This window comes from Mobula birostris, chromosome 7, assembly GCF_030028105.1.
Source record: "Mobula birostris isolate sMobBir1 chromosome 7, sMobBir1.hap1, whole genome shotgun sequence".
In the NCBI taxonomy this organism is placed as follows: Eukaryota; Metazoa; Chordata; class Chondrichthyes; order Myliobatiformes; family Myliobatidae; genus Mobula; species Mobula birostris.
Window position 1 is genome coordinate 160,761,318 of NC_092376.1, and position 16,925 is coordinate 160,778,242.

General features: G+C 39.6%; 1 protein-coding gene across 1 annotated transcript in view; it reads right to left on the reverse strand.

Annotated features, from left to right (window-relative positions):
* Positions 1–15,757, reverse strand: part of LOC140200982 (teneurin-2-like) — an 80,808-nt gene extending 65,051 nt beyond the window's left edge. The window contains exon 1 of the mRNA XM_072264620.1: positions 15,532–15,757. Within this exon, the coding sequence (XP_072120721.1) occupies positions 15,532–15,757 (226 nt within the window). The remainder of the gene's footprint in view (positions 1–15,531) is intronic.
* Positions 15,758–16,925: the final 1,168 nt, after the last annotated feature.

The following is a 16,925-nucleotide window of genomic DNA, read 5'->3' on the forward strand; positions in this document are numbered from 1 at the left end:
TTTCCCTAAAACTGATACTTAGAAATATACCAGAATTTAAGGGATTTACCAAATATTCTTTTCATATCTTTTTCTAAAAATTACTTTGCTTTGTTGTACTAGATGGTATTCGTTTATTTCACATTTACTAGGCTATAAGTACTGCTTATTAACCTTCCAAAACCCAATTTTTTTTTTTCAGATGAGCATGTCATGATTTGCTCAGATAAATGTTTGAAAAAATGGTTTTCATTTTTAATGCTTGAATATGACATTACAATTTCCATATGCATATTCTAATAACTATTATGGACAATATAAAATGATTAAATAATTATCCAAAATTTATGTTCCTTATTTTTCAGTTTCCTGTCTGTGAGAGTCTTTCAATTTAATTGGAATTTTCACTCAGTTGCATGACATCACTATCACTGGGCACTAGAGGTCCCAGATGCATAACTGTAATCAATGTAAAACCCACACCACAAAGATTGCAAAATACTGTAGAAAACATTCTTTAGGACCAGTAGTGAACACTGTTGCCTAGTTTTGCAACGTGTTAAGAAGGCTTATGGCATATCAGTCTTCACAATGAAAGGAACTGAATGTAGCAGCCTGGACTTCTAACTGCAGTTATTCAGGCACTTAGTGAGATCTCGTTTTTATATTTTGTGCAGCTATAGTCTCCTGATCTGAGATAGGATGTTTGTGCTATGGAGGGAGTACAGTGAAGGTTCAACATTTGGATTCCATAAGACCATAAGGCATAGGAGTGGAATTAGACAATTCGGCCAATTGAGTCTGCTCCGCCATTCCGTCATGGCTCAGTTGTTACCCTTCAACCTCAATCTCCTGCTGTCTCCTCATAACCTTTGATGTCCTTAATAATTCTGCTGTAAACATACCCAATGACCTGGCCTCCAAAGCCATCCATGGCAATGAATTTCACAGATCCACCACCCTCTGACGAAAGAAATTCCTTCTCACTCTCTTTTCTGAAGGGATGTCCTTGTTTACTGGTATATAAGATATTCCTTATGTTAGAGGTTAGAGAAAAGAGAGGGGATCTCAATGAAACTTATGAAATCATCAATAGATTACAGGTAGGAAAGATACGCCAGATAGAGGAGTGCCCCAGGACCAGGAGCTCACAACCCAAGGACATTTAGCATTGAGATGAGGAAAAACTTCATCAAACAGAACGTGGTGAACCTATGGAATATCTCTACCACAGAATGCAACTGAAAGTAAATCATTAAATATATTCAAGAAGGAATTTGATAGAATGGAAATGAATAAGGGGAAACACTAGTGGCAACACAATGATCAGCCATGATTTGATTCAATTGTGGTGCAAGTTCAAAGGCAAATGGCCTCCTGCTGCTTCTACTTTCTGCACTTTAGCACCATAAGATCCAGGTCTTCACTCAGAGCTACCTCTCATGGGTGAGCCTAGTATAAAGAGATGGGAAGAATGATCAAGCTCTGAACTCTCGCTGCACAATTCACAATGTGAATTAATATATGCAGTGCTATAAGCATACAATTTGTTTTTAAAGGGCAGGGTTACAATACAATCACAGCCAAAGCTGATGGGGAGAGATAAGCTTTGTGTTTTGATATTCTACACTTAAATTTAAAATTTAAAAAAATCCCATCCACACTTTATTCTATGCAAATTATTGCTATCAAATCTAACAGGTTTTCTCAAAAAGTTTTTTTTTAACGATGTTTATAAAGGATTGCCTGTTTGACCTTTTTAACATATTACCTCAAGTGATGAGACGTTCTTCATCCTGTGAGAACTTTACTTGCAATGGATAACACTGATTTTTAACTTGTCCAAATTTGTTAACGATTCCCGAAATGGGAAAAAATACCCCTGCACCAGTGTGATCACTCTGCCTTTACTGTTTATAAAGGAAGCAGGTTGCCTGGCAACATTTTCAGCTAGTTCATGGGGAATATAAGAATGTATGAATTAGGAGCAGAAGTAGGCTGCTTGTCCTTCCAGCCTGCCTTGTCGTTTAATAAGATGATGCCTGACCTGATTATCATTTCATTCCCATCTTTTCAAGAATCTGCTTTGAAGATAATCAAAGACCATGCTTCCACAATCTTTTGAGGAGAGTTCCAAAGAATCACAGTTCTTGGAAAGAGAAAAAAAACACCTCATCTCTGTCTTAAGTGGGAAACACCTTGTTTTTAAATAGTGATCCTTAGTTGTAGGATACCCCACAAGAGGAAACCACCTCTTCACATTCAAGGGGAAAGAGTGGTTCACTCGGTTCTTTTTGTGTAATTTTATCTCTTACTAAATCTCTTTGAGAATTGTATATTCCTCCATTTTTGGCATCCTCCATATCCTCCTTTTCTTAAAAACATGGTCTGTACTCACTGGAGTATAGAAGAATGATAAGAATGATTAGGGATCTCATTGAAACCTATCAAACAGGTCTCTTTATATCAGAGATGAGGAGGAATTTCTTTAGCCCTCAATGGAATGCCCGACGCCGGCCCCCTAGGCCTGAGTCGACGTAGTAGTTGTAGTAGTAGTAGTGGAATGCCTTACATACAGACAGTTGTGCAGGACATGTCACTAGGTATATTTAAAGCAGAGGTTGATAAGTTCTTGATTAGTAAGAGCATTAAGGTTACGGGGAGAAGGCACGAGAATAGGGGTGAGAGGAATAATAACTCGGCCATGATGGAAAGTCAGAGCAGACTCAATTGGCTGAATGGCCCAATCCTTCTCCTATGCCGTATGGTTTTTCCCCTTTCCCTTATTTGGTGGCTGTCCACCACCAACCTTAATCTCCATCACCTCTCCAACTCACTTTCATTATTTAAAATCCTCCTTCAAAGCCTCCTAGTATCTCTTTCGGCTTCATATCAATTTTTGCTTGATTATTGTAGATCTGCGAAGCATTGTGGGACATGTTTCCATGTTAATGGTGTTCTGTAAATGTAAATCTGAAGTTGGACACATTAAATAAAAATGTCTGGATCAGAGTCAGAGTAGCTCAGTGGACTTACAGTAATCCACCAAACATTTTCTCTGGTGTTTTTATAGTCAAGTACGTAGTCACTTGAGCATTGTGATTGACAGTGTAAATGCTCACAGGCACTGTAACACCAAGGCTTCTGCATGCCTTAGGCCAAAGATAATCACTTGAACACCAATCGGTTCATCTACACTTCATTGTGACTGTATAATTTTAGCAAGCGCCAACTTGCTATTGGTTTGCCCACCAAAGAGCAACAGAACAGATTAATTTGTATTACACTGTACCCTGAAGAGATGCTTTTCATATGTTCTGATCAGCCCTTCTATCTTATATACCATTTGTATTGCAGGAGTAACTTAGTAAAGTGTGCTTTTGCGTCAAATCATCACGTACAATTACCATGCAGTCACTTTTCAATGTCACATATACTCAGTTGCCACTTTATTACATATACCTGTACACCTGCTCTTTAATGCAAATATCTAATCAGCCGATCACATAGTGGCAATTCAATGGGTAAAGACATGCAAAAATGGTCGAGGTTTGGTTGTTGTTCAGACCAAACATCAGAATGAAGAAGAAATGTCACCTCAGTGACTTTGACCAGGTTGCCAGATGGGGTGGTTTGACTATCGCAGAAACTGCTCATCTCCTGAGATTTTCACACAAAACAGTCTCTAGAGTTTACACCGAATGTTGCGAAAAACAAAAGCATTCAGTGAGCAGCCATTCTGTGGGTGAAAATGCCTTGTTAATGAGAGATGTCAGAGGAGAATGGCCAGAAATGGTTCAAACTGGCAAGAAGGCGACAATGTAAATATAACCACGCATCACAACAGTGATGTGCAGAAGCGCAACTCTGAAAGCACAAAATGTCAGTCCGTGATGTGGAATGGCTACAGCAGCAGCAGACCACACCAGGTACCATGTCTGTACCTGATAAAGTGACTATTGAGTGCATTTTATCTGAGGCATAAGTATAAACTGAAGTCAGAATCAGGGTTCAAAATGACACTTGGGTGAGGCAGAATAAAGGAAGCTCAGTCTGCTTTGTTTCATCAGAGTTCCAGCCTTAAAATTCTATTCATGCTGCATATTTTTCAAGTTAATGTGAAGATGAAACATTTTTCATTGGTTTAAAATCTGTAGCGGAAGCTTAGTAAATATTTGTTGATGCAAAAGCATGTTTCAGCTTCTGTTTTGCTGACATGCAATCCGTTCCTCTGCAGAAAAGTAGGCACTGGCCTTATCTAGCCTTCAAGTGGTTTAAAGTGGCTTGATATCTCCATTATCTTGCATTCTTATCATCAGTCCATTGTCTGGCTGCCTGCCAAATAGCAGTCATGCAGGGATGAGTGGGAACCAATATTCAAACACACAGGTGATCACAAAGACCCTGTTAAATCAACACTAGCTTTGGTCACTTCAGAAGTTCAGAACTGCATCATCTCATTTTAATAAAAAGTACAACTATAACAGGACAAACAATGAATGTATAAATAGTTCTGGAGTTTTCAAACATAGAACTGATATAGTGGGAAATCAGAAGTCAAATTGAAAATAAAAACTTTAATCGCTTATGAGAACAGGCTTGTTATCACAGCCAATTAACACAAGCTGAGTGAGAAATAAGCAGAGGGATAAATCAAAATACACCAGCCCTCCTGATAAAAACAGGCATGCCATATTCCAAATAACTCTTCCCAAGGTCTGGATAAAATTATATTTCACCAGAGGCAAATTGTTTCAGTGTAACGTTAATGACTATTTCAATTGGAGGAAACAATATTGTGGCTTGTTACAACTCTGAGGGAAATGCAGTTGTGTTACAGCAGATGGATACTGCTCTGAATTGGCCACCATGTGGTCTGGCAACTTGAACACACCATGAATGAGAAGTGAATTACAAATAGACAAATCCCATATACTAATTACTCAGCATCGCCAGAAATAGATTATCTGGTCATTATCACATTGCTTTGTTTTAATGTAATGCCTGCTGGTGGAGGTGGACACGTCCAACACCACTGGTTCCATTTTCCCTGAGTGGTACTATAGTATAGAGTAGCTGGAGTTTAAACATGGAGAAATTCTTCACTATTTACAATCATTAATCGTGGCCACATTGGAAAATCCCATGATTTTTGTGAGGATTCTCGGATAAGACAGAGAGTATTCTTACTTCCATCAATATATTGATGAAAGCAGTTTTGTTAAAAGTCGAGGGAACACACACCAGTCCTCATCAAGGGATCAGCAGTGGAAAAGATGAGCAGTTTCAAGTTCCTGGATGTCAACATCTCTAAAGATCTATGCTGATGCTCAACATATTTATGTAATTACAAAAGAAGGCAAGATGGTGGCTATTTTTCATTCGGAGGTTGAGGATGTTTGGTATGTCACCAAAGACTCTAACAAGTTTCTACATAAGTACTGTGGACAGCATTCTAACTGGTTACTTCGCTGACTTACTGCACAGGATCGGAAAAAGCTACAGAAAGTTGCAACCTCAGCCAGCTCCATCATGGGCATTAGCCTCCCAACCATCAAGGACATCTTCAAAAGGCAATACTTCAAAAAGTTGGCATCAATCATAAAGGAGCCCCATCACCCAGGACAAGTCCTCTTCTCATTGCTACCATCAAGGAGGTGCTACCAGGAGACACACACTCAGTCTTTTAGGAACAGCTTCTATGCCTCTGTCATCAGGTTTCTGAATGAAAAATGAATTGATGTACCCTACCACAATTTTTTTGCACTAATTTAGTTATATAGATTTATTATTATAATTTACAGTTTTTATGATGTACTTCACTGTACTGCTGCCACAAAACAAGAAATTGCTTGACATATGCCATTGGTATTAAACTAAATTCTGATTTTGAAATTTGTAGGAAATATTAATGAAGATTATCTTGATAGATCACAAGGATCTTGAATACAATTACATAAAATCAATCACATTACTGGTGCCATAGAACACAGTGCTAGTGAAACCATAAACAACCTGCACAACTGCACAATTACGGGGTAGTGGAGGTATAATTTGTCCATCTGTGCTGATCACCCCATCCTAGACTAAACTGTTCCACTTTGATCACGATCTGTTATGAGTCAACATGATGCTTTCAGATCAGGTCATGCATAGCATATACCTCCATCACACCGCTCAGGTGTATTTCTGGGGTACAGGGGCTAGCGACCCTTGTGTCTGTTTTCGTGTTCTATCGCTGAGCAGCAGTGAACCATCTGATTGGCCTATCAGAGTTCTCTTTGGGAACTAGTTGACTTGATCAGCATTTCTGATCTGGCTATTGTTCACGATTGCACTTAATTAAAAACAACAACACTAGCCACTAAAGGTTAGCAACAATATGACCACTTTGTACCAAAGTAGACCTTTCTCTTTCTTGTTCCAGTTCTGTTTCTCTTGTAAAAATTGTGTATAATTTATGTTTCCCTTGTGCATGCTGCTTATGTGCGAGTGACACTGCTGCAAGCATGTTTTTCATTGCAACCATGTACTTGTGTAGATGACAATAAACTCCACTTCGACTACATTTTCGGAAGATGGTGATCATTTTATCAACTCAAAGTAACAAACAGGGTCAGGTCTGACCATCACCATCGCCACAAGCAATGCAGGAAATTATCCTCTTTGTTATTAACCCATAGGATGTGAGCGTCATGAGCAAACATTGTCCATCCCTGCATGCTGTACTTGTTAACAATTTCAGAGAGCAATTAAGAGCCAATCACATTGGTGCAAATAATCAATCATATTTATGGCTCTGCACTATTTTATAGGCCAAAACACATTGAGGTTTCCTTCCCTTAAATTAATTGGTTACCAAATGGGATTAAATGTCAATTTGCTTGATATACTCATCATTTCCGATGCCAACTTTGTTTAAAGAAACTCCTGGCTTATTCAATTACTTGAATTTATATTCTTCCATTTGCCACTGTGGAATTCGAACTATCGTTCTGAATCCAGTTATTCTTCCTTTCATATAGTCTTCAGCTACCGTGTACAGTTCAGGGTCTGGCCATTTGTGGATTTCATTTAGAGGGGAAAAGAGGGTGCAGAATATACAAGAGGTTTATGAATTGTATCAGAAAGAAGAACAAATATATTAATAAAATAATGAATAAAAGATCACAATACGAATATAATGCTCTTCTTTATATAAAGGCAGCAGAGCCCTTTATCCAATCCTCTTTCACGCAAAACAATGAAAAGTCTTCATAAAAGTTAACTTATGCAATAATGGCTTTCTCCTGGACCATTGCACTTATATTGTAAGTGCTGCAATTTTATGGCTGCCCCTTTCTAAACCTCAAAAGGAAAATTGTAGGTAGAATCTCATTCTGTGACAATGACCATATCAAATGTGACTTCCCATCATCAGATATTTAAATGCAATAGTCAGAGTAATCTTCTGCCCTCCATCACATGCACTGCAATGCATTTTCAACAGAAATCTTTCATGTCATTAATCCAACTCATTTCAGCCATCTATATGAAGAAAATAAATCCAAAAAGGGCATATGGTCTGTATTACATTCTTGTGGGAGCTTGATGTGAGCAAATTGGCTGCTGTATCTTAAACTTTAGATTCCAAAGCTTTAAATTCCTTGGCATTATAATTTCAGAGGATTTGTCCTGGGTCCAGCACGTAAGTGCCATTACAAAGAAGGCTTGGCAGTGCCTCTATTTTCTTAGAAGTTTATGCAGATTTGGCATGTCATCGAAAACTTTGACAAACTTCCATAGATGCAGTGGAGAGTATCCTGACTGTTGAATCACAGCCTGGTATGGAAAGGCCTATGCCCATGAACTGAAAAGCCTACAAAGTAGTGGATATAGCCCAGACCATCACAGGAAAAGTCTTCCACACCAATGAGCACATCTACGAGCAGCGTTGTCAGGAAAAAAGCAGCATCCATCATCAAGGACAGACACCATCCAGGTCTATTCTCACTGCTGCCATCGGGAAAGAAATACAGGAGTCTTAGATCCCACCGCAAGGTTTAGGAACAGTTACTACCCTTCAACCATCAGACTCCTGAACAAGCGTGGATAACTTCACTCACCTCATCACTGAACTGATTCCACAATATATGACTCACTTTCGTGAACTCTACAACTCATGTTCTGAGTATGATTTATTATTCATTTAACTATTATCAAATTGGGCACAGAGGAGTGTGGTAGAATAAAGAGATTTGGGAATACTGGTGATGTCACAGGTAGATAGGGTCATCTTTTGCACTTCTTTTATGTCTTTTACACTTGTTTCTAGTCTTGAATGTGATCCTGGAACTGACTGAGCCTGTGTTTTGCTGTTTGGAGATTGTTTGGGTGCTTCAGCACTCTGCAGTCTCCGAGAGGATTCCGGGAAGCAGAGCCTACCTCCTGGTGAGAAGGCTGAGGGCTGCAAGCCGATGTTTGACTCTGTTTCGTCAATTATAGCTTCCGTTGTTTGCTGATTAAAGTAATGAGGGTGAATGAAACATCAAGGTGAGTGCAGAGGTTTGGAGATCGTTTGGGGAGTGCCAGCCCTCTACGGTCTTGGGAGAGGATTCCGGGAGGCAGAGGCAGCGTGCACGAACCTCGTAGCAGGCAGGCTGCAGGACGAGGCGTAAGCTGATGCTTGGCTCCACTTCATTGATTAAAGTGACAGGGAAGATTGAAGCATCAACGTGAGTGCAGAGGGTGAACTTCTTGCCTTTTGGTCAATTGTTCTGTACCAGAGAGGTGAGAGCCTGCTGCTGCAGCCAAGGAGTGTTGCCCAGGACTATCAACTTTTTACGGTTTTATAGATTTTATATTGTCTTGTTTTGCCTGGCATTCTGATTTTTTTTTGAGTGGGGTGGGGGATTAGGGGTCCATGTGCCTGATCTGTTTTGTTCATTTTTTTATAGTGCAGGAAAAGGGATGGGGGGGCGGGTCAATGTGCGTGATCTGTTTCGTTCATTTTTTTTGTAGGAGGAGGGATTTGGGGGTCAATGTGACTGATCCATTTTGTTTGTTCTTTTAGTGCAGGAGGAGGATTTTGGGGGTTGATGTGCCTGAACCATTTTGTTTTTTTTTTGAGTGTGGCAGAAGGGATTTGGGTGTGGGGGTTGATATGCCTGATCTGTTTTGTTTGTTTTTTTTTGCAGGAGGAATGAATTGGGGATCAAAGTGCCTGATCCATTTTCCTTGGTTTTTGTAAGGGAGGAAGGATTTTGGGGTTGATGATCGTGCTGTATTTCTCTTCTTTCTTGCATTTCATGGCTACCCGAAGAATTAAAGAATTTCAGAGTTGTATATATCGGGCCGGTGGGACTTGTCATCCTTGGATGGCAGCCTGCCTATGAGAAGGAAAACTCTGATTTTAAACCTCCGCTGCCTTGCAGCCACACCGCCCTTGGGAAAGGATTTGGGAGTAAACCCCTGGAGGAAGAAATCCAGAGCCAGGGTTCCTAAAGCAGTTTGATGTTGTTTACAACCTCACTCTGGCAACCTCTGCAACGACACTGGTGCCAAGCTGTATCGGCACTTGCCCTTCCCTTGGACTACATCAGTGACGTGGAGAGGGGTAACCCACTGCATGGGCAACAGCCGGTTCTTCAAACCTTCCTGCCCAGGTTTGCACCCTGGAGAGGACACAGTCCACCAGAGGCACAAACCCATGATCCCCTGGGATCGACGGCTGCCTAATACAATATATTGGTAAAAAATGAACCCTTTGAAACTTTGAGAAAGATTTTGGCATGTTGGCCTTCATAAATCAAAGTATAGAGTACAGGAATTAGTGAGGCCTAATTTGGAGTATTGTGTACAGTTTTGGTCACCTACCTATAGGAATGATGTAAACAAGGTTGAAAGAGTACAGAGTAAATTTACAAGAATGTTGCCAGGTCTGGAGGACCCAATTTAAAAATAAAAATTGAATAGATTAGGATTTTATTCCTTGAAACGTAGATGATTAAGAGGAGATTTGATAGAGGCATACAAAATTATGAGGATGGCTGTTAGGCTACAGGCAAGCAGGCTTTTTACACTGAGGTTGGGAGGTCCTGGATTAAGTGTGAAAGGTGAAAAGTTTAAGGTTAACATGAGGGGAAACTTCTTCACTCAGAGGGCCGTTAAAGTGTGGAATGAGCTACTGGCACAAGTGGTGCATACAAGCTCGATTTCAACACCTAAGAGAACTTTGGATAGGTACATGGATGGTAGGGTTATGAAGGGCTATGCTCCCTGTGTAAATAGATGGGAGTAGGCAGCTTAAATGGTTCAGCATGGACTAGATGGGCCAAAGGGCCAGTTTCTATGCTGTACTTTTCTATATCTCCATTTGTCTTTTTATTGTATTTGCATAGTTGTCTTTTTTTGCACATTGGTTGTTTGTCAATCTTTGTGTGTAATTTTTCATTAATTCTAATGCATTTCTTGGTATCTACTGTGAATTCTCGCAAGAAAATGAATCTCAGGGTAGTATATGATGACACATTTGTACTTTGATAGTAAATTTACTTTGAACTTTGAACATTAAAATAGTAACACTGCTCTACAAAAATGTACTCCAATGACTATAAAGTGCAATGGGGAATTCTATGGTCATGAAAGACGTATGTAAAGGCAAACAGTTTTCTCACTTTAATTGAGTCATCCATGGATTTAACCTATAATTCACATACAGTTGTGTTCAGAGTTCAATGCCTTTGAAAGAGTTTGGTCAAGTCGTTAAACTGTGCAGCAACAAATGTTACATTTCCTTGAGTGTTAAACTTGTGTGCTGAAAATAGGGGGCTTGTATGAAACAAAAGGATATTGTGAGATATCAGCAACAGCTGGAAAGGAAAAGCAGACACTCGGATTGTGAAGTGTAGAAATGAAGTTCAGTGCCAATAGAATAACAAGTCACTGTGCACATAATTTCACAAAATCACAAGAAACTCTGTTCAATTTGCTATTTATAAATGAAGATTAAGAAGAGGGAAAAGGAGGCAGACAGGGTCATAGCACAACAAATGAAATGGGAATGTTGCAAGTAGAAGATATACTGGATATTGGGCATCAAACTTCTTTTGGAAATAGGAAAAACAAATTGCTTAAAAGAGATCACACTGTGATATGTAAATAACAGCCATACCCCTAATGTTAATTAATGATGCATTGCAGGAGAAAATATTTTAAGCAGGAAGGAGAGTAGATTTTTAAAATATGCTTTTAAAGGAGGCCAGCACAAAGCATCAGGTGTTCCCATTACTTCTCACACAGCAGGTCCCCAATCTCAACCTTGTTATTGGACAAAAACAGATGGTGATAGCTATATGTTTTCTTGTGGGCAGGAAAGGGGGGGGACAAATAACAATAAATTGCTCAGCCTGTGATTTGATCTTCTGTTTCCTAATGGCTGTCGGTGCAAAGCTGCAAGTGAGGACTCTGCACGAGCTTTCAGTGGAGAAATGATCTCTGTCAAAAGAGAATGAAGAATAGTGGAAGAAAATATATAGTTCATTATTAAAAAAGTAGGAAAAGTAGGAAAATTAAGCTGTCGTGGGCAAAGTATTTTAAAAATGGTGCCCTTTATGACAATTTATATGAAGGTACTCAAAGGACAGCAAAGACTGTTCAATCCGTAAACCCTTCCTTATCCAGATGCAATGTGGCTACATATACCATCAACATCTCCCAGCAACCTTCTGGCACCGCATTCTCCAGGGTGAGGCAAAAAAGGTGGCCAATTTAAGAAAAAAAAACTCTGGGGAAATTTCTCTCCAAGCCCCTAAGGCAATTAAACAAGCTGCAGGAAACCACAGTGACTCATGAATCTATTTCTCACTACCCTGCAACTTATCTTTTATAACTTGATATGTCCTCATATTTTATTTAAGATGCCTCTCAAACACAAGGTTGTAATGAGGCTTTCCCATGTTGCTGCTTCCCAGATCCAGAGCAAAACTGTAAGCTATGAACACCCACAAGCAATTATACATTGATCATCATAATAAAAATCAGATTGCTTGTGCTGAAATGTTAACATAAACAAGCAAGTAAAACTAACAAAGTTGACATTCAGTCCCTTCTGGGCACCAAAGTGGTAACTGGAATATGTGGAGGGAATCAAGTTTCGGGTCTTTATAAAAAATATTTCTTTTTCTGGAGGCACGATTGAAAGCATTTTTCTAAGTATATGAAATCTCTAGGAAATTAATTGCATCAAGATGCTTAAACTGTACAATAATTGAAAAGCAGGGCAAAAGTAATGAGTCTATCCTTTCAAGACATGTATCTTTATAACAGCGGATATATAAACAACAGTGTTTTTAAATAAAAGTCAGGATACTGCCTTCAAGTGGGTAATAGAATTATAATTTATCCGTCTTTTGCCAGAACTAAAGCTCGACAGCAAGAAATGATTTATGCCTTGAGATAACATTCACCTTATAACCATTGATTTGAAATGGAATGTCAGTCCTAGTTAACCACTCATTATATGTTATGAGGTTGGGTGGTTAACGTTTGGATATTGGCACTTCCTCTACAGTTTTCTCCATGTATTCAGCATTCCAGATGAGTGGAAAGATATTTTCTTTTTGACTTGATTGGTTTTGTGAATGACACTGAAAGAACAAACATATCCCTTTGAGTGGCCACTTTACGAGGTACAGCCGTACACCGGTACACCTGTTTATTAATACAAATATCTAATCAGGAATCATGAGGCAACAACTCAATGCATAAAAGCACGCAGACGTGGTCAAGAGGTTCAGTTGTTGTTCAGACCAAACCTCCCTGGAGGGAGGAGAAGATGGTGGCGCGATGCAGCTCGCAGCGGCCACTCCGGTGGTGATGTCTGCTACTTGTCAAGTAGGGTGCTGTGCACAATCTTGATTTGATGGAGATGGACGTGAGAGCACGGAGGAACATCTGGTGAAACTTCTGAAATGCCTGCTTCACTGCTGCTGGTACTGTGTGGTCCGGAATCTCCGGAGGGGAAGGCCGCGAGTCCTTGGCTTTGCTTGTTGCTCGGCGGCCGGGGCAGGGTTGAAGCACTCGGCAGAGGATGGTGCTCGGAGAGGCTGTGTCGGAGGGGCTGGTCGGAGGCTTGAAGTTTTCGGACGGACTCAGAGTCCGCTGCGGTTGGGTGCTTCCAATGGTGCTGCATCGGCAAGTTTGCGGCGCTTGGAGGTTCATGGCAAGGAGAGTTTCTCCCTCCTACCGTCTGCGTGAGATGATGAGGCTATTGGGACTTTGAGACTATTTTTTTTTACCATGCCCATGGTCTGCTCTTTATCAAATTATGGTATTGCTTTACACTGTTGTAACTATGTTATAATTATGTGGTTTTGTTAGTTTTAGTCTTGGTTTGTCCTGTGTTTTCTTGTGATATCATTCTGGAGGAACGCTGTATCATTTTTTAATTCATGCATTTCCAAATGACAATAAACGAGGACTGAGTATCCTCATAATCGAATCTAATCTAAATGGGGAAGAAATGTGATTAAGTGACTTTGACCATGGAATGTTTGTTGGTACCAGACGGTGTGCTTTGAGAATCTCAGAAGTTGCTGATATACTGGGACTTCCACGCATAACAGTCTCCAGAATTTACAGAGAATGGTGCAAGAAGCAAAAGTCATTCAGTGATTAGTAGTTCTGTAGGAAAAATGCCTTGTTAATAATAGAAGTCAGTGGAATATGGTCAGACTGGTTCAAGCTGACAAGAAGGTGACAGTAACACAAATAACCACATATTGCAAAGGTGGTGTGCAGAAGAGTATCTCTGAAAGCACTATGTATCAAGCTACAGCAGCAGAAGACCATGAACGTACACTCAGTGGAAACTTCATTAAGTACAAGAGGTACCTTATGAAATGGCCAGTGAATGTACACTTCCTGTTGAAAATAATCACTGAGTCTAATTACTTGAAACAATCACATGTTTAGCATCTAGCAACTGTTTCTTACTGGAAGTATGATACAGATCTCCCAGGAACACAGCTGGATAAAGCTATTTAAAACACAGATTTATCCATCTGAAATTATATAAAATATAAAAATCTCTCTGTTTCTTCTGGTATTCAAATAATTTTGATGTCTGAGCCTGCCCTTCATGGAAACAAAATACTGTATATCTTGAAAATATATTTTGCATTTTTTAACTCAGTTTTCCTGCACCATTTGGGAAGAGTTCCTACAGAAAATCCTACAGAATGATGATTTATCCCATTACAAGCTGAATTTCTGCAACCACACCTGTTCTCTCTGCCAATGGAACTGCAAACACAGACTTGCCATTATTTTCTTGTCCTTAATAGAATTTTAATAATTGATGCTTTGCTTCCAATCAGCCTTCCAATGGCTTTCTTCATTTTTTTTTGCTAAGGAAGGCAGTGGAGCCTAATGGGAACGAGAGCAGTTTGCTCAAACAGCTTGTGAACTGCTCTCATGTTGTTTCCAGACCACTTTGAGAGCTTGCTCTTAATGCAGCATTAGGTGTACCATTAAAATACTTACCATTATCTCAGCAATTCCGCTAAAAATCTAGCAACTGGTTTTTGATAACAAAATGTTTCAGAAAAATCTGGAACCTAAGTGACAGAACTCTGGTACAGGGAATAAAATTAAATTCACCGGATTTCAAGCATGATCAGCTTGAGTGGTTGTTTAAGGAAGAAATGAAAAGAAATTAAAATAGATATCATTCTCGGCATCCTTGCAGATATTATGATTTTTCAATGGTTTTCCAAGAAGCTATACTACTGTCATTCAGGTGTCTCAAGATTTACACAGTATTCAAAGTTGATCATTTAAGCTTTGTCTTTGCGTCAAAGAGTTAGGGAATGCTAGAATGGCACTTTCAGCAAAAGAAAATTCTGTCACTTTCAATTTTCTTGCATTTAAAAAAAATAAAACTTGCTGTTGAGGACATTCTTAATGGGCAAACAGGTAAGTCTGTTCGAATGCTGTTTCTCATGCAGACAACTGAGCAATGACCCAGCACAAAGGCAAAGGAGAGCATTGAAACCCGTTGGTTGTACATGTGACATCTACTAACAAGCTTTATAAATCTGCAGTCTCACCTCATCTTTCCTCAAGTCTTTATAGTTTAAAAGATTTTTCCAACATTTAGAGACACCTTTTCCTGAGTGAGATAGGTTACTGCAAGAAAATCAACGAATTTCTGACAAAGGATCGAGATATGAGACACAAGTCATTTATATTCTTACCCCAGATAATCCATTCTTTAAAAGTAATGCTCATTATTCAAACATCATACATTGGCCTTGGAGATAGATTTAAAAATATTTAACGGCAAACTTTTACTTGCATAATGCAGAATCATTTCCTGATAATCAGTTCTAAGAATCAGTATTACCCATTTCAGATTGCTGCCCTTGAAGATCCTCATTAAATTTCAGTCTGGTAAGAGATAAATTAAGGATGTATGAAAAAATTTTGAGAGCTGCATAAGACTTGGCTATTCTCTAATATTTAATTTTCCTTCAATTACAATATATAAAACAAAAAGTCAGTCACCTTTACCTTGCCTGGAGAATTCATCTGACTCCCTGTGGACCAATTCTGTGACACGAGTCCCATAGTGCAGTCTGGCATCATGATCATACGCTTTAAGGGTCTCACTTGAGCTGTAGGACTTCTGAGTGGGCACCCTGCACTCTTCACTATCCAGTGAGGAACTCGTGTAGCGGCATTCCTTCACACATCGGCCTCGCGTCAAGGAGCGGTGCCTCCGGTCTTTAACATCCATTCTTCACAACAAGCTTTTTCTGATGGCTGTGTTTGAATAAATCTTCAGCTCTAGGTAACCTGAAATATTGAACAAAAATAGCTTTAAATCAACATATCTAACTGGAGAAAAAAATTCCAGGAACCGACAATGATTATTACACTATGCACGTTGATTATAAAGAGATAATTTATTAATATCTGGCAATAAATATCAAGTATTTGCTTTTGAACCTCACCAAGTCAACTGGAAGCTGAAAACACCCAGCAGGGCAAACAGCATTAATGGAAAGAGAAATAGTGTTAAATAGTTCCTGAGGTTTTGGACCTGAAACAGTAACTGCACACATCAGACATACAGCACAAAACAGATTATTTGGCTCATGATGTTGTGCCAATTTTGATGCTGAATTATACTAAATGCCCTCCTCCCGTTTATTAGCCATATCACTCCAATCCCTTCATAGTCATGTGTCAATTTAAAAGCCCGTTAAACTCAACCAAACTGCCTGATCCCACGACTACACCTGGCACCTACGCTTCTCTGCAGAAAAGGACTTGCTCCTCAAATCACCATTACACTTCCACCCAACTGCACCCCTCCCAGCCGCAATCCTAAAACCATGTTATCTTGTATTTGATACTTCAACACTGGAGAACGGCTTCTGATTACTCTACCCTATCTGTGCTTCTCAAAGAAACATAGCACAGCTCACGGCTAGGCACAGCTCAAACACCATCTATAAATTTGCCAATGACACAACTATTGATGGAAGAATTTCGGATGGTGACAAGGAGGCAAAGAGGAGTGAAATAGATTAGCTGGTTGAGTGATGTTCCAGCAACAACCTTGCACTCAACCATCTGAAAGACAAACACATTGATTGTGTACTTCAGGAAGGGGAAGACAAGGGAACACATGCCAGTCCTCATTGAGGGATCAGCAATGAAAAGGGTGAGCAATTTCAAGTTCCTGTGTGTCAACATCTCCGAAGATCTATCCTGGGCTTAACATATTGATGCAAATACAAGAAGGCACGATGGTGGCTAAGTTACGTTAGGAATCTGCGTAGACTTGGTATGCAACCAAAAACTCTCACAACTTCTACAGCGGAAAGCATCCTAATTGATTACATCACCATCTGGCATGGAGGGGACAAGTTACAGAAATTTGCAAACTCAGCCACTCC